At 37.0% G+C, this 24,295-nt stretch overlaps 3 protein-coding genes across 6 annotated transcripts; 1 reads left to right on the top strand and 2 right to left on the bottom strand.

The window, feature by feature from the left end:
- Window positions 1-424: 424 nt before the first annotated feature.
- Window positions 425-11,882, bottom strand: capn10 (calpain 10). Of its 3 annotated transcripts, none has more exons than XR_008606192.1 (13): window positions 11,603-11,882; window positions 11,195-11,371; window positions 9,776-9,907; window positions 9,470-9,666; window positions 9,116-9,348; window positions 8,891-9,032; window positions 5,436-5,602; window positions 5,073-5,329; window positions 4,798-5,000; window positions 3,625-3,880; window positions 3,243-3,436; window positions 2,598-2,807; window positions 425-1,596 (listed from the first exon to the last, which is right to left on the bottom strand). XR_008606192.1 is itself a non-coding variant. In XM_055033472.1 (13 exons), exons 2-13 carry the CDS (start codon window positions 11,324-11,326, stop codon window positions 1,567-1,569), a joined length of 1,989 nt encoding a protein of 662 aa, XP_054889447.1. In that variant the 5' UTR covers window positions 11,327-11,371; window positions 11,603-11,882; the 3' UTR covers window positions 425-1,566. The 3 variants fall into 3 exon arrangements, 1 of the variants encoding a protein (XP_054889447.1); XM_055033472.1 differs by having other exon boundaries at window positions 2,598-2,643; XR_008606193.1 differs by lacking the exons at window positions 11,195-11,371; window positions 11,603-11,882 and having other exon boundaries at window positions 9,470-9,687; window positions 9,776-9,809.
- Window positions 11,883-14,211: 2,329 nt separating this feature from the next.
- Window positions 14,212-15,019, bottom strand: ccl20a.4 (chemokine (C-C motif) ligand 20a, duplicate 4). The gene is made up of 4 exons (XM_055033659.1): window positions 14,906-15,019; window positions 14,654-14,765; window positions 14,484-14,564; window positions 14,212-14,375 (listed from the first exon to the last, which is right to left on the bottom strand). The coding sequence occupies exons 1-4, from the start codon at window positions 14,967-14,969 to the stop codon at window positions 14,327-14,329; spliced, it is 306 nt and encodes a 101-aa protein (XP_054889634.1). The 5' UTR covers window positions 14,970-15,019; the 3' UTR covers window positions 14,212-14,326.
- A 5,442-nt stretch (window positions 15,020-20,461) lies between these two features.
- Window positions 20,462-21,406, top strand: ccl20a.3 (chemokine (C-C motif) ligand 20a, duplicate 3). 2 transcript variants are annotated; one of them, XM_055033505.1, is made up of 4 exons: window positions 20,462-20,593; window positions 20,721-20,832; window positions 20,947-21,021; window positions 21,108-21,406. In XM_055033505.1, exons 1-4 carry the CDS (start codon window positions 20,518-20,520, stop codon window positions 21,172-21,174), a joined length of 330 nt encoding a protein of 109 aa, XP_054889480.1. In that variant the 5' UTR covers window positions 20,462-20,517; the 3' UTR covers window positions 21,175-21,406. The 2 variants fall into 2 exon arrangements, with proteins under 2 accessions (XP_054889480.1, XP_054889481.1); XM_055033506.1 differs by having other exon boundaries at window positions 20,724-20,832; window positions 21,108-21,401.
- Window positions 21,407-24,295: the final 2,889 nt, after the last annotated feature.

The following is a 24,295-nucleotide window of genomic DNA, read 5'->3' as shown; positions in this document are numbered from 1 at the left end:
AACTCAATTTTTGAGTTATATTTTATAAAAATATGTACTTAGGGCATTTTTTTTTTTTGTATGAGTTAGCATCCAAGTGGCGTGAAACGGAGTTAAACCAGCATCTCCACAACCCCAAAATTACAGTTTACTGTGGAAACGTCACCCTGCCTTTGCACTCTTCCTCTAGACTCTGGAACCTTAATTTCCCAATAAGCTATTCTAGCCAAGATGCTAAAGGTGTTCCCATCTGAATAAATGATTAAAAATTATATCAAAACTTTCTTTGCAAGTTTCAATCCAGATCCAGTAGCATTTTGATGAACAAGGTTTCCTGCAGCCTGAAGAAGCTCTGTCACAGGAAAAATGTGTCGCAGTTCAGTAGTCTAAAACACTGACTAAAACATGTATTTCTTCATAAAATATTTAAAACAAGGCACATTTATTACTAACCTTCAGTATAGCATAGAGACGTGAGAAATCGATGTCAAAGGTAAAGCAATAAAGTCTGAGCGGAAAAAAACTCAAAACTTTTGGGAAAAAATTCTTACTGAAAAAAAAGACAATGCAAAGAGAAACTAGCACATGTCAAAATCCCATTAAATCTACTCAATTTTGTTCAGTTTAACATTTTATTTAATGTATCCAAAATATGATAAATAGCTAACACAACAAAGTACCACTGGTCAATGAGATCCTGTTTATGTAAAAGTGTGCAGTCCCTCTGATTGAAGCGATCAGAAGTCTGGTGACTTCAGCTCACAGATATGGATGGGTACGAGCAGATGGACACACACCACCGCACATGCACAGCCTCAATAGAAGAAAAGAGAACTGGCGGCCTCGTTGTTTGAACCGGCATCCTCTGATGTGCCGTGTTTCTTGTTTCATCCTCTTCGCTTGTCCTCTGTTCTTGCAGCAACTTCAAACAGTGGCTCTGTTCAGGTCCAGAAAGATCTCTGGACCGAGTATAAGGGACTGAAAAGGAGGCGAAGGGTGAGGATGGGGAACAAGGTAGACTTCTCTGGGTTTGGCTCAAAGTTTTAATGGTTTTGATGTAAAATCATAGTCAAAGCAGTGTTTGCCTCTTGACACAATGCAACAATGTATGTAGGGGAAGGTATATCTGGAAAATTCCAAAAAATTGGAATTTTGGTATGGCTTGGTTTGGTTTTGTGCGACTTGGTTGGCTTTGCTACTGCAGACAATCCCCCCCCCCCCCCCATGCCTCTGTGTGGAGACTCTGAGAGGACTCTTTGTTCTGGGCCGGCAGGCGCACCAGTGAGTGAATGAGCGAGAGCAGTGGCGGTATTCTTCAGTTGCCGCTGTTTGTTTACACCAGTCAGTCCCGTCATACTTCATTAGCAGCCCAGCCCACCGACAACCTCTGATGTCCTAATCACAGATGATTGTGGAGCTGTACAGAAACCCTGGTGGTTTGTCCCCCTGCCTGGCCAGCCGCTCATGGTCCATATATACAAACACAAACACAGTCATGCTTTCTGTGGTCGGCGCTGACTGTGGAACCGGGCGTTTTATCGTGGGCCAAGAGGCACAGGGTGGTGGACTGACGTCAGTCCCATGGAACTAGGTTTTCATCACAGAGATGTGAGAGACCTGCCACCCAGAGACACAAAACACAAGACAAGTTATTCAGTACTGCCATCTTTTGGCGACAAGTGGTAAAGTTAAAATCTAAACGTAAGTTCAACATGCATGCTCTGTCATGTCGATGTGACACATTCTGTCAAATCTCCCTGGACTTCATTCTGTTGATTTTCTAGAAAGTATGTCTATTTGATCTTTAAATAGCGTAAAAAGGGGGCAGAAATAAATTACCCATACCCCTGGCAGATTTCAATTTAAAATTATTCTTCAGATATATTCATTTTTATTTACTTGTCAAAAACTATTTATACGTATCTTAATAATAAGTAGAAAGATCTATTGTGGGATTATAGCAATCAATCCTTTTTAATCACTGCTGAGCAGCTTTGAGCATGTTTCTACAAATTTGATGATGAGCACCAAGTCTCCAAAGTTGGAAGACCTCTGTAATATAACCCTAATCTTTAGCTCCCTCCACAGATTCACCATCAGATTCAAGTGAGTGACTCTGACAGAGCTGCTCTAAAATCTCAATATTATGTCCAGTCAGAGCTGCTCTAAAATCTCAATATTATGTCCAGTCAGAGTAAAGATGATAGTGAAACTAAATAGTCTTTAAATCTACATATATTCACCATGTGTATAAATAATTTTTAACTTAATTTGATCTGATACCATAGTGAGATATTTTCTGTGCTTAAACAACTGTCTTTAAAGGTTATATCATAAATGACAGACTTAAATACCGACCAAATATTTTATTACTTAGTTGTAGTTGTTAACTTTAATTTCCATAAGTATGTCTACAAAATTCTGAGTAACTGTTACTGCAATCTAAAACCCAGGAATGAGTAAAATAAAGACTAACTCTTTTAACCAAGACTGTTTAAGAAACAGCAAAATGCATATTTTATTATTAATCAAAGCTAGTCAATTTTTTTTATTCCTTTCTTTTAATCTGACTGTGATGTCATTTTCACATGATGCATCACGTAACCAGATTAACCAACCTCGTGAATGGCACTCCCGAGCTTTTCCTGACTCTTCACTACTTTCCTGGCAGAAACATAAGACAGACATTGTTTTAGATCAAAACTGTAATGGCGGTTTTTCAATTAGTTATAATAAACAAACTCATCTCATTTAGCATCAGCTTCTCTTTTTCAGCATCATGAGTGGATTTTTTACTGCAAAAGCAATTGGTGCACTTCACAGAACAGCTGTCGTCACAAGGAAAGAAGATTATGTAGAAATACCGAAGGTCATACCATTTAAAAGGGAAATTTACTAAATACTACGGAGGTGTGTGCAAATTTATGAAAGGAAAATAAAATGGAAACAGAAAATATGAAAACATAAATTATTCTAGCATTTAACAAATATAAATAATGTTCGTAATTCTAGCCGAACTAAAACGGGAGAACATTAGTCTGATTTAATATTTAAAGTGAGAAAAAGTGGGTGTACACCTTATGAAAACCTGTTATGAACTATAAATAAGGATAGAAAAAAAGCTGGAAAATAAGTGAGAGGTCAGAGCAGCTTAGACAGGTAACACTGTTACAGCTGAATACATCTTCTCCTATTATTACCAAAAAGTAATACATTTATACTTTGATGCGACAGTTGATAAAACCATGAAAAATAGAGCTAACCTGTGTATTTTTCTAGCCAGGCTGATTATAAACTTTGCTGAGCAGTCGGGCTGATAAGTGGACGGCACTATGGTGTAGGATCCCGGAGGAAGAGTGCAGGCCAGACTGACATCCTGGGTGTAACAGTGCGGGATGCAGCTGGCCACAGGATCATTTTCTTTGGCTGCCGTCTGTTCTGACTCCACCTGTAGTACCTGAGTAAAATAGACAGTTAAAATTAAAATATTACCTCAGATTCATTATTTTGTAAGATGGCTTTATTCGATGATGATAAAAAAAAAAATTTAAAATGTCTAGTCAAAAAAGTGAAGAAAATTTTTTTTTTCCATATCAGCTCATGTGTAAACAGACTGCAGGGGAAATCCCTTGATATTTGACTGACCTTGTAAACGTGGAAACCAATGGGATGCAAATGGGTGTCAGGACGGCTCTGGTGCAGAGTAATCCTGACATTAACTCCAGATGTCGGTGCTGGCTCATCACACACTGCGAAAGGGAAGCAGGGGTTCTTCCAGTACGAGGGGAAGTTCCTGCTTCCTCCTGCCGTCCTTCCTTCTATCCACGAGCCGCGGAAGAAGCTGGTCTCCCACTCACCATCCGATGTCAGTGGCAGAGAGGGTGCTGGGCTTTTCAGGGCACTGAGAATAACAATGGCCTTGTTATTTTATGAACAAACAATATCTCACTTCTTATAAGGGGGAAAAGTGTGATATTTATAGAGATATATAAATATTTACAGACAAATGAACCCATACTCTGTGAAAAGAAAACGGTTTTATTGTTTAGATGTCAACTTTTATTTTTTAAACTAGTCATTTTCTCATGATACATCTGAGAAAATCTACCAAAGTGGGGAAAAAAATTAACCAAAATCTTGTAAATCTAATTTTGCTTTTATTTACATGTTTATCAACCACCTTCTTCTATAAGTTTTATAGGGATTTTGTGAGATAGACCAACAATAAGCACAATATATTTGTAAAGTGAAAGAAAGTTGATTGTCAATTTTCTTAAACAGAAACCTGGAAAACGTGAACTACTGATGTATTCAGTCCACATGTGCAAATAGTTGCAAAACCAACTTTCTTTATGGATTTGACCATAAACAGATGTCAAGACTGATATTTTGCCATCTCTTTTTTCCAATTTCAGTCAGATTCAATGGAGATATTAACTGAATGTTAAATTTGATCTATTTTTTCTATTGATCTATTTCTGAAGTTACTTTAGCAGTCTTGGCTCTTATTTACATGCTTTTTTTCTATCCTGCTTAGAGTGACAATCATCTTGGTCGGTTGAAGTTGTGCAACACTCGCCTCAGGAAAAGACGTTCAGATTAAAAGGACGTAATCAACAGAAACATTGTAATTTTAACGGAAATATAAACAGGAAAAAGGTTGCAGAAAGTTGAAAACCTGGGAAAAAAAACATTCAGGACACAGGACACACTCCTGTGCTCGTCTATCACATAAAATTTCAGAATATATATTGAAGATTGTTATTCTAATGTTCTAAACTTGTGGTGCGCTTTCTGTTCCTTAGAGGTGGTTTGTACCTGAGTGATGTGGGGGAGGAGGAAAAGACCCGGAGGAGGAAGCGGGCCTCGGCTCCTGGCTGGTAGGTGCTGGGAATGAGGAGGTAGTATCCAGGCTCCAGCGGCCGGCAGAGGACCACCTCTCTCTCGTAGGAATGGCAGTGAGTAGAAGCACAAGGCGGCTTGTTCAACATCCGGCTCAGACTAAAACGCTTCCTTTCCACCTGTAGAGAATCATTTCCAAGTAAATTGCACAGTAACACACGTGTCATCATCATGAGTTGCACGGCACAGACCTTCCACATATGTAGAGCAATAGCTTGGTAATGCTGGTGCTTTGTGTTACTGATGCCCTCCGGGTCTATTTGTGCGTATTTCTCTGTGTTCCTGCATTTTCGATGCTGCAGCAAGGATACGAGAATCTCTCCTGTCTCACACACTTTGAGCCAAAACTTGGGATTGCTGCTGTAGCTGCTGGTGTTTCGGCTTCCGCCAGCAGAGTGGCCTTTAATCCACCGGCTAGCCAGCTGATGGCTGTGTGTGAGAAGGGTTCCTGTAAGAGGAGGAGAAATGTACAAAAAAAACGTTTGGACATCAGAAAGTTTGAACCATCCACTAAATGTTTGAAACGAGTTTCTAAAGATAATAAGATGAATAACCTGTGTAAACACTCTTCATGAGTCCATCTTTGCCAATTGGATATCCCACTGTGATGTCATCAAACTGAGACGTAAACTCAGCCTCATCTAACCAGAATTCGCCCTCTGCTGTTCGGTCTCGCAGCTCTGCAGCGCAAACTGGGTCGAGAAAACTCCAACCAATACCACTGAAAGTCAAATTGTTTGAAAAACAATATCAACTCAAAATAGGGTTTTACTAGTCTGATGGATCGTTTTTCTAATGAGTCAATTGGCATCAAGCAAAAAGGTATTTGATAAACAAGACAGCAGTGCCATTGTGTACAGCATTCCAAAAATGAAAACCTGCATGGCTTGATAAGACAGAGGGGTGCTCTGCACAGAGCCGATGGAGCTGTGCAGAATCTGCATGCTAAACTGGGTCAAAGCATTTACACAGGGCACCTCGACATTCACATCAAAGACGAACGTAAGAGCAACAGACCAGGATGGATTGGTCTGATCACGCATGAAGTCTCAGGTAAGGGTTTGCAGCTGACCTGAGTAAAACCTACCACCAGGGGGCATTATAGGAGAGACACAGCACATTGGTGGTGAAGTTCTGGGAAAATGTGGCTTGTGGTCTTCATGTAGAGCAGGGGTGCTCAAACTTTTTGAGACCAAGATCTACTTTTTCTCTCACCAGCCGGCTGAGATCTACCTCATGACATGAAGACATACAAATTATAAATGAAACCCTATTGACTAATTTTCTATGCAAATATACATCAGTTATATCAGAAACGATAAAGTGACAGAAATGATAATGCAGTTTCTTCCTCAGTGAGATTCTGACACTGGGAGCAGGTTACTGGTTTCTCAGTCAGAAGCTGGTTGCAAACTTGAGGCCAGCAGGTGTCAGTCAGTTATGGTATATCTGAAATTTGGTTTGATAACGTCACTATGCGAAACTGCAGACTGATAGGAGGAACCAAAGAGCTTCGCAAAGGTACAAGCAAATCTTCTGAATTTGGGATAGAATTAATGTAATTTGACACAATTATTGTGGTAGAAGCCATTTGTTTGTTAAAACTTAATCAAATATATTTGTCCTATTTGACGTTTGTTGTGACGTTTACTGCAAACGAACAAGGCAATTAGTCTAAGTGTGTCATTTATTGAACGTTCAGAAACTCCAGCGGCTGTGATGAACCACAGCGAAGGAAAACAAAGTAAAATAACCCGAACAACTCAGAACCACTCGCACCGTTTCACTCTCTCTCTCTCTTTATCGTTAAGCACACCCGTTGCTGTGGCAACCGCCTGCGCCCCGCAAGCCGAGCAAAGATTACGTTAAAAACGTTCAGTCCGTTACGATATCAGGTTTCAGGCTTTATTATTTTTTAATGAACCCACAAACATTTTGGATCTTAGTGAATATTTTGAAAAGTCTGTCAGAAGAGGAAGTGCTGCTCTCAGCGTCCTGCAGAGATCGACTCAAAACCTGCCTGCGATCGACCGGTAGATCGCGATCGACGTTTTGGGCACCCCTGATGTAGAGCATCTAAACAACTACTTCCATTCATCACGTTATGCACATTATGAACTGTATTGTTTGCTCAAAAATTTAACTTGCAGCATTTTAATTAAATAAATCAAAATTTTATTTAATAAATCACTGCAGAGGATCACTGCAGATCTAAAATTTAAAAAGGGTTTTGTGCGATTTCCTCATTAAAAGATAGGCATCACTTTACAAATTCCTTTGGGCTTGATTGATAAGAAAAATATTTCTGTCCCTCTTGCTATATTTAGACAAGTTTCATATATTAACTAAAAGGAGTTTTGAATGCACTAAAGTACACCGCTGCTGCTGATGGTTTCCCTGGGTACATTTTTATTAAATTAAAAAGTAATTCTCATCTTTCAACTGTCTCCCCAAATTTAGACCTATCAAATCATCATTATGAGCAAAAATGGACAGTCCTGATACAAATTAAACTGAGCCTACTACATTGTCTTTAATACACAAATTATTTACTTCAACAGGGAAGTCAGGAAGATAGTGATTGTGACTCATCTTGTTATGAAAGCATGACAGTGACAAATGTTTATATTTAAATGATCATCTCATGTATCCCTTTTTAATGTGAGTTGCAATGTATTCTCACGCACCTATAACTCCACGCCCTTTCAGCAAAACAATAAGAACAGCAGGAGTCATGGTGTAATTCAATGTATCCATGGGAAACTCCATCTCTGTCTATTTTTACCTCTAATCTATAGCAACACTCCTCAAAAGTTCCCAAAATCAGATTTAGATGCATGTGATGAGCAGCTCAAAAATGTGACTGACTGCATTCTCACCTTAGCTATCTTTTTAAACTGAGCTCAGGAAAGGTATTTAAAACTTCCAGACTTTTCTTTTTCTGCAGGTTTTAATAACTTCCCACAACGGCATAAACACTTGAAACTGACTAAAATAATAATGATAAACAAAAATGTACTCAAAGTTAACTAATGAAAATCAAACATTGTGTTTGAAGTGTGGTTCAACAAAATAATTATTTAAAACATATAGAAACAGATCTAGGCAAAAATGATGATGCCTGCAACTTAATATTTTGTTGCTCAATCTTTCGAGGCGATAATTTTGTTAACTGTCAATGAGACTTTTGCACATGTTCACAAGTATACTCCAGACTGGCTTTTTCAAGATTTGCTGTCCTGCTTGATTGTCTCGAGTGAAGTCCGCTTTGGCTTAAACACTGACAGATGGTCAAATCTGGCACTGATGTACCTTGACATTGGAGTTGACCTTTAATTCTTTGGAGGTTGCTCTGGGCTCTTTGGTTAACGTTCATGTCATCTTTCTCTTTAGTTTTCCTCCTGTAGTCAAGGAGGTTTGCTACAATCCTGTGGATCTTAAACTTCTGAATAATAAGCACAACTGTAGTGACAGGAGCATCAAGTTACTAGATGATGGTCTTATAGCCTTTACTGTCAACATGTTACTCTATAATTGGCTTTCTAATCTCCTGGGGCAACTCTCTCCTTTGCTGCCTGAGGGCCATATTTGTTAAGTTACACACCTTGTCTGCAAACAGCAGAGTGACTACTTGTCAACATTTAAATGTGCAGACTGATTTTGTTACAAACTTGAAGACACCTGGGATGCTAATTAGAGGACACACCTTTGTTTAAAACATCCCTACGGTCAAATTATTTTCAATCTTTTCTGGAGATACCATCATTTATCCAGGCCTGTTTCATTAGTTACATTTCTAAACGAATTCTGTTAAACCGTAATTTGAAAAAAATGTTTGATTTTTGTAGGTTAATTTTTATTTATTATCAGATTCAAGCCATTTCAGTTACTACTGAGGGATTTTTGGGGGGGATTTACAGAGGAATACCAACTATTTTGTCTACATGTGCATACTTGAATATTCTTAAAACGCAATGTGACGCAAACATTCCTCATGACAACGTTCTACCTCCAAGTCCAAGCACCTGCCCAGCAGCATCGTCCCCATGGATTTCTGATCCTGAGCAGCCGCACGTCACTCCCTGACACCTTCCTCACATCCAACCACTCCATCACAGTCAGAGCGTGGTGCTGATCCAGCTCTCTGAGTCCTAATTCGAGGGAGAATGTCAAAAGACAGGGTTAGGTAGGGGGATCAGTGCTGGGATTATCTACAAAGCAATACTTTTCTAACCTCCAGGAGTGCTGTGGGTGGAGCAGCTCAATGCACACTCTTCTTTCACACAGCACAGGAGGTTCAGGTCCAGCTTTTTCCTCCTGTCTTGGTCACTGTCCTGCTCTGCTTGCCGTTTTTCCTCATCTAAACCAAACTCTCTCAGACTCCAGCGCTCGGCGACACCACCAGTCAGATCCACAAGGGCCTCCGACACCTGTCCGGCCCAGAGCTGCTCATATGAACCATGTAGCCTGGAAGGAATTAAGCAGGGATTCAATTGTTGATAACTCAACAAAATGTTTCTGGGAATGATCAACAAAGCAGCAAGGAAACAAAGATAAAATACTCAGGGGAAGTTCTTAAGTTACCTACTTGGCATAGGCCTTTTCCAATAAAGCAATCCAAAACGCAGAAGGGGAGTGGCAGCGTGAGAAACAGAGACAGGAATTCATGCAGGGCAGCCGGTCATCGATGGTCACCTCTGTCCAGTGGCCCTGCTGCCAGATGAGAAACTGAAAGGAGCCCCTGTAATTGCTGCTACCCCACTGGGGCTGGCCAGGAGGAAACACCTACACATGAACCAAAAGACACTGTCAGCAGTACAGAATATAAGTAAAAAAATTAAGATTTTAAAGCACTGAGAAATGACAAGGGACAATATAACTGCTGTTTGTGTACCTTGTCTAAAAGATGCTGGTTCTTGAGCAGGAAGGTGCACGCACAGAGAAACCAGCAGTCACCCAACAGTCCTTGTTTAGCATGAGCCAGGTTAGCATTGGTGGGGAAGAGAGACGGAGACCGGCAGATCTCCTTGAGATATGGATTAAAGGTAGAAATAAAGAGAGCCTCAAAGAGAGTCTGCAGAAATGTATTCTGAACAACTTAAATGAACAGTAGGCGGCCGTTATCAAGGTTTTAAACAAGTTATTGTGTCAAGTCTTTAAAAGAATTCCTGTTTAAAGTTCTAATCAGATCCAATAGCCAATGTAGGGGGGACTTGTGTTTTCTCAAGCTTTATGAAGCAAAGAGTGACATGCCTGCTGCTACTCAGTTGGCTAAAAAAAAGCCTAACACTTTTATTTTTTCCTCAATTGCTAGAAAGAAGTAATCCAACTTTAGGACCTTTCTTTGAGAGCCACTGTCCTGAACGTCTAGATGCATATCTGCTTCAACACACCTGAATAACATGAATGAATCACCTCCTCAGTACAGGCATCAGAGTATATCATTTACACCAAATCCAGCCAACTATGCAACAAACTGAGATGCACATTATATTTGTTATCATTGTGTCTGGTTACAACATAAATTGTGCAAACAGGGAACATTTGTTTTGCAGAAATACAAAGTCTAGACTTCTCATTTATTTGCCATGCCAGTCCCTTTGTGATGTGTCAATATTCAATTTAGAATAGCTTCACAGACTTCTGAAGCACATTGAATGGAAGTGAAAAAAGCCTGAAGACTCCCATCCCTGGAGTCTAAGAAGCATTCATACATTTTACATATAAGCCTGTTGATTTTACAACTACACGACTAATTGGTACTTTTCTGTGTTAAAGGGGTAGTAATAGCAAAGCTTTATACTACTTTGTAGAAAAAGGTCATCCTTTGTTTAGGCAAGCGTTTAGGCACCCCAAATGGCTGCCAAGAGACATTCAAGGCTTCCTCAAACATGCATGCAAGAATCAAAGCAACATTCCAAGTATGTTTTAGAAGAGGGAGTAACAGTGTAACATGATGTGACAAGGGACACACGTAGAAGTTGCAGGACTCCGGTCATTGAGAAAAACAGTTTGAGATCACTGGATTAAATCATTTTACAGACTCATTATTGCACACGCGACTAAACTGTGAGAATCTCTCACGGTATCTATAACAGGTTTTGTAAGGTGATATGTATTCCATCACCGGATATCTTGCTTACGTGACGATCGTGCAAAAATATTTCATCAACAACTCAAACACCTGTTGTGAGAAATCGGCTCCTTGCCGAGAGGATAAACCAGCAAAACTTTGCCATCTGCCACAAGCATCAATATCAACAAGAGCAGGAATTTCTCCATTCCTCTGCCCAGCCCAGCCCAGGTACTCAACCTGTGGACGTAGCCATGTGATTTCTCCGCGGAGCTGAGCGATGGGTGTGGAGCCGTCAAAGAACAGGGAGGAGTCTGTTATGGGAAAATCCAGGTCCTCGAACAAAGACGGACCTGCACATTCCTCCTTCATGGCTACTGGAAGCCTGCTGACTGTCGGCTCACATCTGTGACACAGCTGAACAGGAAGTAATGGCTGCATTAGTTAAATATCTTTGTATGAAATTAGTTGCACGCAGGGGTTAGCTGTTTCTCAGCGGAAGCATGAAAAAGGTTTAAAAGTGCATTACTTTCACCATATTGTTAGTGTAATTCTCCAACAAAGCAGCAACAACACAGAAAGGTTGCACAAAAGTTGGTAATTAGAAACATTTCCTTTATTTATAGATATATTTTTTAAAAATCTTACCTTTCTTGTCTTCTCAGCATCTCTCCCTCCGCAGTTGTCATTATCAACAGCGCAGCTAACGGTTAGCTTCAGCTAGCTTGTGCTGCGTTCACAGTGACTCCGACATTATCGTATCTCTTTATCTTATCCTGGCTTCAGATCTGCAACCGCACGCGTGTCTTATCGCATTTGCAACTTTCGCTATGTACAACATGTATGTCAACCAGAGTGCGCCTTACTGTTAAAGGTAAGCGTCCTCAGCTCAGGCATGTCGGAAACCATTCATACAGTGCATCCTTCCTGTGAAGCCGCTCACCACTGCCGCCCACTATCGGTTCCTCAAATTATGCACTGTCCAGTGAAGGCAGCAAAAGTTCAATATGAGACTTAATGTTGATGCATTTTATTAAAAGCAGTGAGATTTATTACTGCAAAAATATTTGTAAAAAATCAAATATTTGTTGAGCGTTGTCAGATTACGAAGTAGGATCAAATCTTTATTTACTTAAATTGTATTTTCACATTTTTAAAAACATCACAATAAAAATAATATATAACTTAGTCCTCGTATTTATTCTTTTAAAAAATAAGTTACAGATAACTAGGTTTTTAATTCCATTGCATTCACAATGAAAATAAATAATTTTCCACTCCAGCAATTTTTCAAAATGATTTTGGCCTGAACTTTCACTGAACTGTTGTAGTTCTGCATCTGGGGCCATTTTTCTCCTGGATTTGAACCTCTGCAGCTAATATTTTCTGAAAAACGTCTGAGGCCTTCAAAGAACAGACAGACAAATATTGAAATAAACAACACTCATGTTTGCTTGACTTTTATTTAGCAGTAGAGTAAAGGAGGGCTGAATCATATTCACATTATTTGTAAAAATAAATTGAGTTATTTTGCTTTGAAGTTGAAGAGACTGACTTTCTGGATTCTGATGTGATGTAATAATGTCATTTCCTCATCAAAACCATGCCTGGAGGTAACATACTTGCCTTTGCTATAAAAAAAGAAGCACTATATGTGTGGAAAATATGTAATACCACCCCTTTAGCTTCAAAATACACAGAGATTTGTGGCTGTAAGGTGACAAGATGTGAAAAAGATTAAGAATTAAGTGTACTTTTCCAGGGCATTGTAAAAACAGAACAACAAAAAAACCAAATCAGCATGACACATATTGTAGCATACAGATTTCAGCTTTATTTAAACATGTCATGTTTAAAAAAAAAAAATATATATATATATATATATATATATATATATATATATATATATATATATATATATATATATATATATATATATATATATATATATATATATAATCTGTTAAATAAACACATCAATGGACAGAAACATTTAGCAAAATGTAAAATCCATTTAAAATGTACTGCCATCTTTCCAGCAACAGTTACTTTTATTCAGTTATATTTATTGAGTAATTTACTTGCAAAAATTTATTTTTAGGAGCAGTTTTACTACACCAAACTTTTTACTTTTATTATTAGCAGTAATATTGCTGTAATGCTGCTGATAATGTTATAACAATTTTAGTATTTCTAGAAATGTTAAAATGAACATTTCTGGATACACTAGCTGCTATCAAATCAAATTTTATTTGTATAGCACATTTCAGCAAGGCATTTCAAAGTGCTTTACACCATAAACACAAAAACACAAAGTCATGCAACATAGAATAGACAACACATTGTTACATATTACATTTCAAATACAATTCTAAACAATCCTTTAGTTGAGATTTAAAGGAAGTTTGTTCCAAATTTTTGGTGCATAGAAGCTGAAAGCTGCTTCTCCTCTCTTGGTTCTGGTTCTGGGGATGCAAAGCAGACCAGAACCAGAAGACCTGAGAGGTCGGGAAGGTTGATACAACAACAGCAGATCTTTGATGTATTGTGGTGCTAAACCGTTCAGTGATTTGTAAACTAACAACAGTATTTTAAAATCTATTCTTTGAGCTACAGGGAGCCAGAGGAGGAACTTTAAAACTGGTGTTATGTCTCTATCTTCCTGGTTTTAGTGAGAACTCGAACTATGAGTAACAACTAAATTAATTGGCGATATGCCAAATAATTATGCAAGAGTCCACAGTTCTCTATTATTTTCACTTGATATCAAGCTAAAATAATTACTTATTCAAACTAAATTTCTACTCTAATTAATTTTGTCATAGATTTGTATTAATATTTTCTCATTATGTCATTTAACATGCCACGCTGTGTACATAACCGTATGTCACGTGAAGTTTATTTGTACAGAACATTTCAGCAGCAATGAGGAAGTTGAAAGAGTTTATGCCTTTTGTTTGTCTGATGACAGCATTTTAAAATACGACACCAGGTGTCAAAGTGATAATAGTTGTTTAGACTCAGACTTCTTACAAATCAATCAGTGTTTTGGTGACCATGTGAAATGCAGAGAATATTATAATTTAATTTAAAAAGAAGTATATTTGTATAGTCTTCTACCACATTTTTCCTTTTTTTTTTTTTGCCTTTGTGGCCACTTTGCTATGCTGCAGTCTACAACTAATAATAAAAACTACTGATTCTGATTCTGAATGAAACTAACACCTGTTAAATAAACACATCAATGGACAGAAACATTTAGCAAAATGTAAACTTTATTGAATATAAATGAGTACAAAAGTGAAAACAAATATATAATTATATGAATGTAATTCAAACAAAAAATACTCTGAGTAACAAGATTGATATCTTTTAAGCTGAACTTCCCAGAGGACCCTCCACTGATTCTTTTTGTTGTTTCCTGTTAAACAAAAAAGTATAGCATTAAAATTTTGTAATTAAATGTTAAATCTTGAACAAATTGTGATGCTGAAGTGCTGAAATTTGTTAGGTGACAATAACAACTTACTTTTTCAGATACTTCATGGCCCTGATGACCCAAGGCAACTCAGGATTGGTACAGACAAGTTTGTCTTTCACAGTGAAGAAACTGTAATCAGAAAAGAGCAAAGGCATTATTTATGCAGTCACGGCAGCAGCACCTATTACACATGTCATAGTACCAAATTTTTATCTTACATTATTGACTTGATGTTGCAGATCTCTGTGTTGTTTTGAACTGTGAAACTCTTCAGACGTATTAATGCAATTGGATTGTCAAAATTTTTTGTGCAGCAAGGTCCGCGGTACGCTATAAAAAAGAAACAGAGACATGTTAGAGAAATCCATCTATTTTTTGTATCTCAGTTAACAAATTAGAAATAATATTATCCCAAAAAGAATAGCACAGACTTCTTCAAAGATTCTGAATGAAGAGAGCGGTTTACTTACCAGTCGCACGGAGCGCTAACAGCAGCAGCAGCACAGCAGAGACGCACATAGCCAGCTTTGCCATCCTTCTCAGTGGTAAATCAGAGAGCTGATGTGGTTTGTCAGATGGGATTGAGAGATAACGTCTGCCTCTGACTGTGTAGATTAAATACTTTGTGAAACGGAAGGAAACCGTCCAAACCACATACCAAGAACAAGCTGGAAAGCACAAGGCAACAATAAATTTAGGTCATCCGGGAAGTACAAAGTTCTGCGTACTTTACCCACTTTGTAACATAAAATCCCCTATTTAGTCCCCAAATTGGCACTTCTTGCTGAAGTTCAAGGGACAATGACACATTACACTTACACCTTTAGTTTATTATTCTATTGATTTCCTCTATTCATGGAGTTGACATAACTCTGATAGCTCAATTTCTCCATTTGATATTTCAAAGGTAGATGGAGTAGCTTGAGCTGCAAACCTTGTGGCAACTACATAAAGTTTTACATTTAATGAAAGTAATATTTCACGTTGAAATGACTGATCTCTTTTCAAGTTGACTTTAAGCTGTGAGGAATTTTGCATCAGTGATTCACTCTGAACCAAACAATTAAGCTCCACCTCACTCAGTGATGCAATGCGGTAATTTCATTTGCTAGCAAAAGCTATGACTGCCTCACAATCTAGTATTGACTATGTAATGTACGTTTCAGTGAAGTTAAATTACATTTTTAACGCAAACATTTTTCTCCATATTAACCAAATATAGAAGTTCACATGCGGCCTTTCAAGCGGTTGCATAAATCTTCCCTCACTCTTCAGTCATCAGAGACCTGAAAGTATAAAAACAAAGTCTACAAACCCAAACCTCATAACACATCCTGCTGACCTTATTGTAGCAGCATCAGCATTATGTTGCAATGTGCGACAGCCATTTTATTTATCTACAAACTCTTTCTAATCTCATTTATTGAACCTAATTTATTGTCCTCCATGCTAATTGTGTCTTGCTGAGCAGTTTGGTAAACTGTGATATAAAAAGCTGAAATACAATGTTTAAGAGTTTATTTTGTTCCAGCTGGAGATGCAAAGTGAAAGCTGATAAAACCAGAACAAAATCGACCTAATGTGGAGCTAAAAGCTCTTGTAACGGAAAGAAATGTGTTTACTGTAAAACGGTAATCTACATGTTGACAGATTACCATATTATGGATTATAATCAGTCAACATATTGGAGCTAATATGTTTTGCTTTGGCTCTTTGATGTCAGAAGCATAAGCAGAAGTAAACAACAGGAATCTACAATATGTGTGGATTTTCTGGAAGTCTGGCCTGTCCAGGCCTGTTTGACGTCACTGCAATTTATTTCAGTTATTATTTCAATAAATCCTACTGTTGATTGTACCTTTGTTAGCTTTTTGTTTTGTTATTTTATGGATCGAAACCAGTATGCAAGTTAATACCCCCGCAAACTGAAGGCTAACGTCTGTTCTTACCTCTTTCCGGTGACAAATGTCATATTTTATTGTCTATTGGACAAGTCAGAGTTCCTCCTGAAAAATCCCAGCTAAAATGACTCAAACCTTGTTGTGCTGAAAAAAAAAAGATGTCAATCTCACCTTATTACTAGATAGCAATATTTACTTCTATATAATGCGGGCATGTGCAATGCTGTGACGCAACAAAACGTCAAACATTATAAGGACTTTGTCTGAACTAGTCTGTTGTGGTAGATAATTATCAGTTAAGGGAAGTCAGGCTTTGAGCTACAGACCCCCTTCCCTTCAAGACAGCTGCGAATGAAGAAAACGTTCACAAGGTTTCATGTGACCGTGGGATCTTTTTGTATCAGACAGACAAAGACGTTTGAACCTAAACCTTCAATTTGCTCTTCGTATTGGTATTTATTTGTGCTTTTGCTTTGGAATGAACAAAAGGTGCTGAGTCAAAAAACTGTTTTATAAAATCATGCATTTAAATTGTTTTCTAAAATAATTTTTATCAGTATTGTGTTGTCAATTACAAACATTTATGCAGTGTAGACAAAGGCGTTAACTATAAAATATGCATATTTCTTGTGAAGCAAAACGGCACCCCTTTCTTCTAAATAATTCTATAAATAAACGTATATCAAAGTGGATTATATAACATTGTGACTTTAATGATATGACAAAGCGAAGGAATAAACAAGTAACAGATGTACCCAAATGACTGCTGTGGTTTGGATGGAAAGTTGATGACAAAAGGTTTTAGGTTATTGTGACCTATTTTAGTGCACTAAATGCACATTGTGTTTGATGCGCGGGTCTTGAGTGTAAGCTTAAACGTTCCTCTGACCTAGAAAAGAATCTGTACGGAACCCCACACTAACCCACAACGAGCGACCCACTTAATGCTTATGCACGGAGGTCTTCTCAGATTTTCTTCTTCCCTGAGCAGTTTTCCACTTACCTCTAAATGTCATGTATTAGATCATTTTATTTACCTTTGCTTCTACTATTCCATATGCAAGAATGGAGTATTCTGGTGGAAAGACCGACACGCACCCCCAAGCAAGAGCTATTTTAAGCAAGAGATGACTTGCATCTACTTTTTTTTTCTTTTTATTAAACCTTTGATACTACAAACTCACAAATTAAGTGATAATTTTTGATCAATTCTTACATGAAAGTCCTTTCATGATCCTTTTCTCTCCAAAAAGTTGCTCCTCTGCCAGAAGATGCAGAATGTTAACCTTGTGTTAAATTATGAATAACTAGAATTTCTCAAGCATTAAGGCCCCGTAAACTCTTCAGAGAAATCAAAGTGGTTATGCTGTATAAAATGTGGTGCTTATTTTCAAAGGCTGGAATAATAATTAAACGTAGCCGAGACATCGAACTTGAGTTGTTGCTTTACATAAATATTCCATTTTTTTTTTGTCATCTTTCATGTGACATAACTGGTCAATACTTCTAATGACAAAAAGCCACTTTCTTATTTAAAAAAATACTTTAATTCATTAGTTTATTGAACTATTGATTAATTAATTTATCTAATCTACAGTAAAATAATTTAAACTTTCTATTTGTAACTATTTTAGTAGTTAGTTTATTATTGCTGGGACAGTTAAGGTTTCAAAGTCATAAAATGCAATAGATACATTATTCACACAAGAAAAAACAATTATATTAAATATCCTTGTAACTTGTACAATAAGTGATATGTACTATTCTCAAATAACAGACACAAGCCCTTCATTTCTCCTTAATACTATTTCCATGTCAATATCCCCAAGTTTAGCTGTCATGTAGCGTTAATGAAGGTCCTTAGAAAAGTATGAATACCATAACACACACAACTTTTTAAAATGTTTCACACCTTTTAATTTACTGAATTTAATGTCACCTTTGACCTCAAAAACATTTAACGTGAATGTTGGATCCCATACTTGAAGAATCTTTACAGTTGCTTCTTCTCCATTTGAAGTATTTGTTCTCGATCGTATAGACATCGTTCTTTTAACCTCAGTTGTCCCACTCTTGAGGTGTCAGTGTGTGCCGTTAAGTCAGTTTTTCCGTTTTCTCTGCTGCTGTGGTATCTTTCTACCTCAAGGAGGTGCAACACATCCACGAAGTCAGCAGTTGTGTGGGAACCATTTCTGATGTTCAGAGTTTTTTGCCATATCTTAACCTCTGCCTCTGTTTTCTAGAAATCATCACCTGATCCTTGTCACATTTTTCCACCTTTATGAGTCGAATTATTTTCTACTATTCCACCTCTGACTACACTTCACTTACACCTAAGTCCAAAAATACTGAAACTCCTAAAAGATTTAGATTTAAAACTACCAGGATGTTTTTTCTAACAGGAAGTAATATTTACAATTTGAAGTGAGCGTTGAGTCGGATAAAGAATCTGTGTACGATCAGGGTGTTGGACCCGGCAGAGGGAGGAATAAAAAGGACTGAACAAGATTCAGAGAACAAAAGAGATGGGTAAGAGTTCTGAATCCCAGAATATACTGCATTAACCCATTTTCATTCGCTGTTCCCAGAAAGGAGGAGTTTCACAGAAGAATACAAACATCAGCGCACCAGAGTGCTTCCTCTCTGTTTTCCCGTAGCCTCCATGCGGTCCTTTGGGGACACTCACACGTAAAATCATTTTGCTGACTGGCAGGATAACAGACTGCCTCTTTGAATAAACCTTGGACCATTGGCACTCAAAAACATACACCGCCTGGCCAAAAATAAAGTTTCCATGGAGAAAAAAGTCACACACTCTGACAGTATATTAATATTATTCATGGTGCTTTAAAGTGCATGTAGAACTTAAAAGGATTTCTCAATAGGTTCACATAATCGAGCCTGGCTTACATGTACATACATGTAAATTCACTGAACTGTAATTTTAATGCATCCTTTTATTGGTTATTGGTCTTTTTCTTTGTTTGTTTTGACTTTTTGTAGTTTATTAGTTTTCCTTATTCAATTGTACTTTAATTGAATGATACTAGCCTAGTTAAGGAGTTTGTTAAAGGAAGTATTTTAACTTGAAGTTCAAGTAGTTCATTAGCACACTCTTATGTCTGTGAGAATGTACTAATAAAATGTTAGCAGAGCATGCTATTTGAGAATACCAAATTATTTTATTCATCTAATGTTCCGCACAGCAGGGCTCACCAGGGAAGTATTCATAAAATATCAATTCACTGAAACTGATCGCTTGTTTAACTATTTATTCCTGATAATCTGTTGATGCTCCTACCTGTTCGTTTTAACCTGAATAACTAACTTAGTTAATAATTGCCTCTGGCATTTGATAATAGTTGCTCATAGCCAAACCAACAAGTGTAACAGAGGGGAGGCCTTCCAAACAAATAACTATGTTTGAGTTCTAAAAATTATGATCAATTATAAGGTTGAAGCATTTTTATTTTTATGCTGTTCATGATGACCATATATACTTTTTAACTAAAGAGAACTTGCAGTTTGCAAGCCGATAAACACCATTCCACTGGTAAAAAGTAACTTAAATCACATGCAACATGAGATTACTCTGTTTCATCTGAGGTCTCTCTGTCCTCTCTTCTCACTAACCTTCATAAAATATGTTCACATGCCCACGTTTTTCCTATAAACTTAGTCATTTGTGTCTCTTAATATATCAGCTGCTGAGATGTATATATGTGGTCAGCTTCATGGTTTGTAAGATGAGGAATTTAACTGAATGAAAAAAATAATAATCAAAGTAATGGAATGTATTTATTTGATTGCAAAGGAGTGAGCAAACTTTCTATAATTTTTGGTATAAGCATAACATTTTTACAACCAAATGTTTTTATTTTCACCTCTGTTTTGTTGTGTTTTGTATTCTGACAGCCTCTGTTAACAACAGCCGGTGAGATTAACATCTAAATTTCCCACTTCTCCACTTCAGCACGTGACCAGGTGAACTTTATTCAGCCTTTGTTTGGGACGAGCACTGGGGAATTTTTGTCATGCTATGACAAAACTGGCCAAGTGGGCAGAGCCTGCTCTGAAGTGTGTATAAAAGACTTCAGTGATCAGCAGCTCACAGTAACCTGAGAGAGGAAAGGAGAGACCACTTTCAGACCAGAGCAGCACCAGCCAGCAAAACGGAAACTATGGTGTCAATGAAAGTAACAGTGATGGTGGCAACACTGGCTGCCCTTTGTGTCCTGGCTACAAACACACATGCAGGTAAGCATTTGCTTTCATATCTCTTCTCTCAATATTGTTTTTATTTTATGTTTTTGTTTTCTTGATTAGACAAACATAAATGAAGGACACAAAGACTTATGTTATTTTCTTCTCTTAACTTTGCTAGCAGCTTATCGTTTTTGCTGTCGAAGATACTTCCCTGGAAAAATACCATTATCAGAGATCAAGGGCTTCTCACTGCAGAAAAACACAGAATTATGTCCATTCAGAGCAATCATGTAAGTGATTACATTTTTACGGTACAGATTCAAAATTCACATTATGTATTTATTTACTTACTATTTATGATGATGCAATCATTTTTATTAACTTTGTTTTCTTTTCAATTGCAGTTTCCACACAAACACAAGGAAAACCTGCGCTGACCCTACTAAAAAATGGGTGATGGATTATGTGACCCAAATAGAGTGAGTAATTTCATTGCAAAAAATAATCCTAAGATTTTACAACAAAAAATGAAGATATATAACATCTTTTTCTGATATAATTGCAGCGCCATGGCAAAGAAAATGTCTATTGCAAAGTGGAAAGAACAAGAAGAAAACGTTTTATGGGCATAACCTGTGGAAGATGCCGAGGCCTGTTACTGCAAACCTGTGTCCAAGTTTCGCTTTGCCTGCTTTGTGAACACCAGCTTTAAAAAGCAAAGCTGATATTGTAATGCTGCAAAAGCAATGCATATAGTGGCTCATTTGTAAGAGCATTTTATATATATATATTTCTTTTTGTGTGTGTGTGTGTTATGTTCTTTATATTAATTTTGTATTCATGTTTACATAAAATAAAGACTTGCTTTGGAAAGAATCATCTGTCTGTGGAGTTCATTAAAAAAGTCCTAGTCCAAACGACTTTGGATCATAGAAAGAAACTCTTTGGTTCATTAAAAGGTTCAGTTCAGTTCTTTATTTTCCCACGTGTTGCGCAGCAGCTAATCAGCAGCACATCTAAGCAGCGTGTAAATGTAAAACTTCCTCGTCAGTTTTCTAACTGTCAGGAAGATCCGCCTCTGGGAGTTTTGAGTAACGTCACTGGAGCTGAAAACCAGTTCAGCCATGAAAGCCCTGAATGTGATGCAATGTAGAGGAAGTTACAGGTAATCTTCTCTTTGAAAGCACACAACAGAAATGGCTTTCAATGCTGATATTCAAATCTGGTGTGTTAATGTTGACGTCATCTTGAAAACTCAGTTCCATTTATTTATATGCTGGGTGATTTATTTATAACTAGTGAATGTAAATCTGAGATCAAATTAATGGTTTGTGCTCTTTATTCTCTCTAAACCAAACCAAACCTGTTCTGCAGCTGAGTGATGCAAGATTCAAAAACCGGTCAGACGTTTACATCCATCATCATAAATGACGGTTATGATTTTAATAATTTTGGTCTTTTAATGATGCATTGGAGATCTGTGTGAACAAGTTTAAATTTATTGTGGATTTTCATTAATGCAAACTGGGTAAAATTTATGTATTTAGACTCAAATACACATCACTTTACTAATATTCACATAAATATCCCTTAGAGCGCTTCAGACAAACCACACGCTGTTCATGGTCTTTATCAGACGTCTGTTATATCCAGCTGGATATTTTACCCCTGTAATTATTAAAAATCAACTACATCTCCAATCAACAACTTGAATTGTTGAAACAAAGACACAGCTAATTGTTCCAAAAAGACATAGACCCCAAGCACACATAACTGTTTTCAGACAGATGAGTTGAGCTAACATTAGGTTTTTTGACTTCAATTGTATTTAAAATGCATTGTTTTTCAATAAATGCTAAACCTGTTGCACGAAACCAACAAACTGAAATGAATTTAACAAATTCCCATGAGAGGGTCATTCAGTTTAAGACAGAATTATGCCGCATATTAACATTTTATCAACAAACCCATTCCAGCTGGTCAAAGTATTGTTGGAAAATTCATTGATTTCAGAAACTCCAGTCATTGGGTTAAATACATTAAACAGATTAATTACTCACAGACTGATGTTTTCAGACTTTAATTCTTGTTCATTTAGTTTGATTTTATGCTTACAGATAATGAAATAAGCACAACATTTAAGGTTAACATTTTACATCAGACCAATGAAAAACATTTTTAATAAAGAAGTGTGGGCTGAATGAAAAGATTATTTTCAAAAGATCCTTTTATTCTGACGACCATACCTCATCAGAACATGTAGTTTCATTTATAAAATATAACCAGATTGTAGGTATAACCATAACACTTCCATCATTAAAAGCTCTAAGTTATTTTGGCAACAATTATCCTCCTGAAGAGCGTGATTTAACTGTGCTGCCTTTTTAATCATCACTATTCAATTGAAACCATTGTGTCCTTTCAACCTCACATCATGGTTCGTGGTATTTATTAATATTAGTAGGATTATGATTTTACACAGTGAATAAGATAATAAATAATGTTTTGATACAATAAAGGTGGTATTTCCATTCTACACCATTAGTAGGTTCCACCAGTGATGTTGTTATGATCTTGACATTTGTGTTGTAATATTGTAGATCATATTCAAATTAAATTCACAAATGTTTTATAAGCTGTGAATTCACAACAAGGTTCAATTTTAATTAAAGAATCACTGACATAAATGTTCCACAAAGCAGTCTGACATATTCAACCTAGGAAAATCCAGGACCCACGAATTGCACACATCACTTTTGCTCTCAGAAAAGAAAACTGTAGCTGTTTTTTTTTTTTATGTGCAACCCCACATAAGAGTCATTGATTGAGTCAAGGTAGGCCACAATGGAAAAAATGATAAATCATCAAACAGCTGCCCAAGAAGACGTGGAAGTTGATTAACTCCCTCTGCTGTCAGTTAAATATTAACTTCTCCAAAAATTGAAACAACAATGAACAGAATCGCAGGCCCTTTTGCTTTGGATTGCAATGAACCAGGGGCAAAGCAGTAATGTTATCCCTTTACACTGATTTCATGAGAAAAGATGTAGTAAGCATATTTTTTGTAAATAACAGATATTGTTCATAAATTTCAGATAGTTTTTATTCAATATTTTAAATAATGTTTTGCTAAGTACCTTTAAATGTATATATATATATATTTTTTTTTTATATTAGATTTCATTGCATTTTTAAAATCTCCGTTTTGGTGCTTGATGCGTCACCTGTCAGTACATTTACTTTAAATGAATCCAAATCGTTCTTGTAATGTGTGATTCTATGCTTCTACATGCCTTCATAGGACTTTTAAAATGTTTTGCTTTGTTTTTTGTGGCTTTATTCTTTGCTAGACTGACAGGAAGAAGGGCCGAGAAAGAGGGGACGACGTACAGTAAATGTTATTGGGCCGGAAGACCGACCCAGGTCAGCTGAACTCTGAAACCTCTGCACATGGTGCATCTCCTCAACCACTGATCCACTTAGCACTCTGACAACTTCTGAACACCAACATAGTTTTTGTTTTACTACTTCTTTTGTAGTCTTGAATTTATTATATATATATATTTTTTTTTTAATGCCGCCGGCTGTCTCGATGAAAGACATTTTAAATCCGGGTCTAAATAAATTTCTCAACTTTTTCTTTGTTTAGGTCAGCATGCAGCAACTTCCTGTTAAATGAAAAAAAGCAGGCTACCTCTTCTTGCTGATGAAGCAGAAAATTACCGAGCTGCTGACAGGTTAAATGAGTGGTCT

The sequence above is a fragment of the Poeciliopsis prolifica genome, unplaced genomic scaffold, assembly GCF_027474105.1.
Source record: "Poeciliopsis prolifica strain line A6 unplaced genomic scaffold, Auburn_PproV2 SCAFFOLD008, whole genome shotgun sequence".
In the NCBI taxonomy this organism is placed as follows: Eukaryota; Metazoa; Chordata; class Actinopteri; order Cyprinodontiformes; family Poeciliidae; genus Poeciliopsis; species Poeciliopsis prolifica.
The sequence above is the reverse complement of the archived record's forward strand: the minus strand, read 5'-3'. Positions and strand labels throughout refer to the sequence as shown.

Bases quoted from the DNA above. Each gene is read 5' to 3' on its own strand.
- capn10 (XM_055033472.1), bottom strand. From the start codon at position 11,326: ATGAAGGAGGAATGTGCAGGTCCGTCTTTGTTCGAGGACCTGGATTTT. The intron at 9,349-9,469 runs GTAGGTAACTTA...AATTCCTTCCAG, and splicing joins TTGGAAAAGGCCTATGCCAA to GCTACATGGTTCATATGAGC. The intron at 3,881-4,797 runs GTACAAACCACC...TGTTATTCTCAG, and splicing joins TCCTCCCCCACATCACTCAG to TGCCCTGAAAAGCCCAGCAC.
- ccl20a.3 (XM_055033505.1), top strand. From the start codon at position 20,518: ATGGTGTCAATGAAAGTAACAGTGATGGTGGCAACACTGGCTGCCCTT. The intron at 20,594-20,720 runs GTAAGCATTTGC...TAACTTTGCTAG, and splicing joins GGCTACAAACACACATGCAG to CAGCTTATCGTTTTTGCTGT. The intron at 21,022-21,107 runs GTGAGTAATTTC...ATATAATTGCAG, and splicing joins GATTATGTGACCCAAATAGA to CGCCATGGCAAAGAAAATGT.
- ccl20a.4 (XM_055033659.1), bottom strand. From the start codon at position 14,969: ATGGCAAAGCTGGCTATGTGCGTCTCTGCTGTGCTGCTGCTGCTGTTA. The intron at 14,766-14,905 runs GTAAGTAAACCG...TCTTTTTTATAG, and splicing joins GTTAGCGCTCCGTGCGACTG to CGTACCGCGGACCTTGCTGC. The intron at 14,565-14,653 runs GTAAGATAAAAA...TTCTGATTACAG, and splicing joins TGCAACATCAAGTCAATAAT to TTTCTTCACTGTGAAAGACA.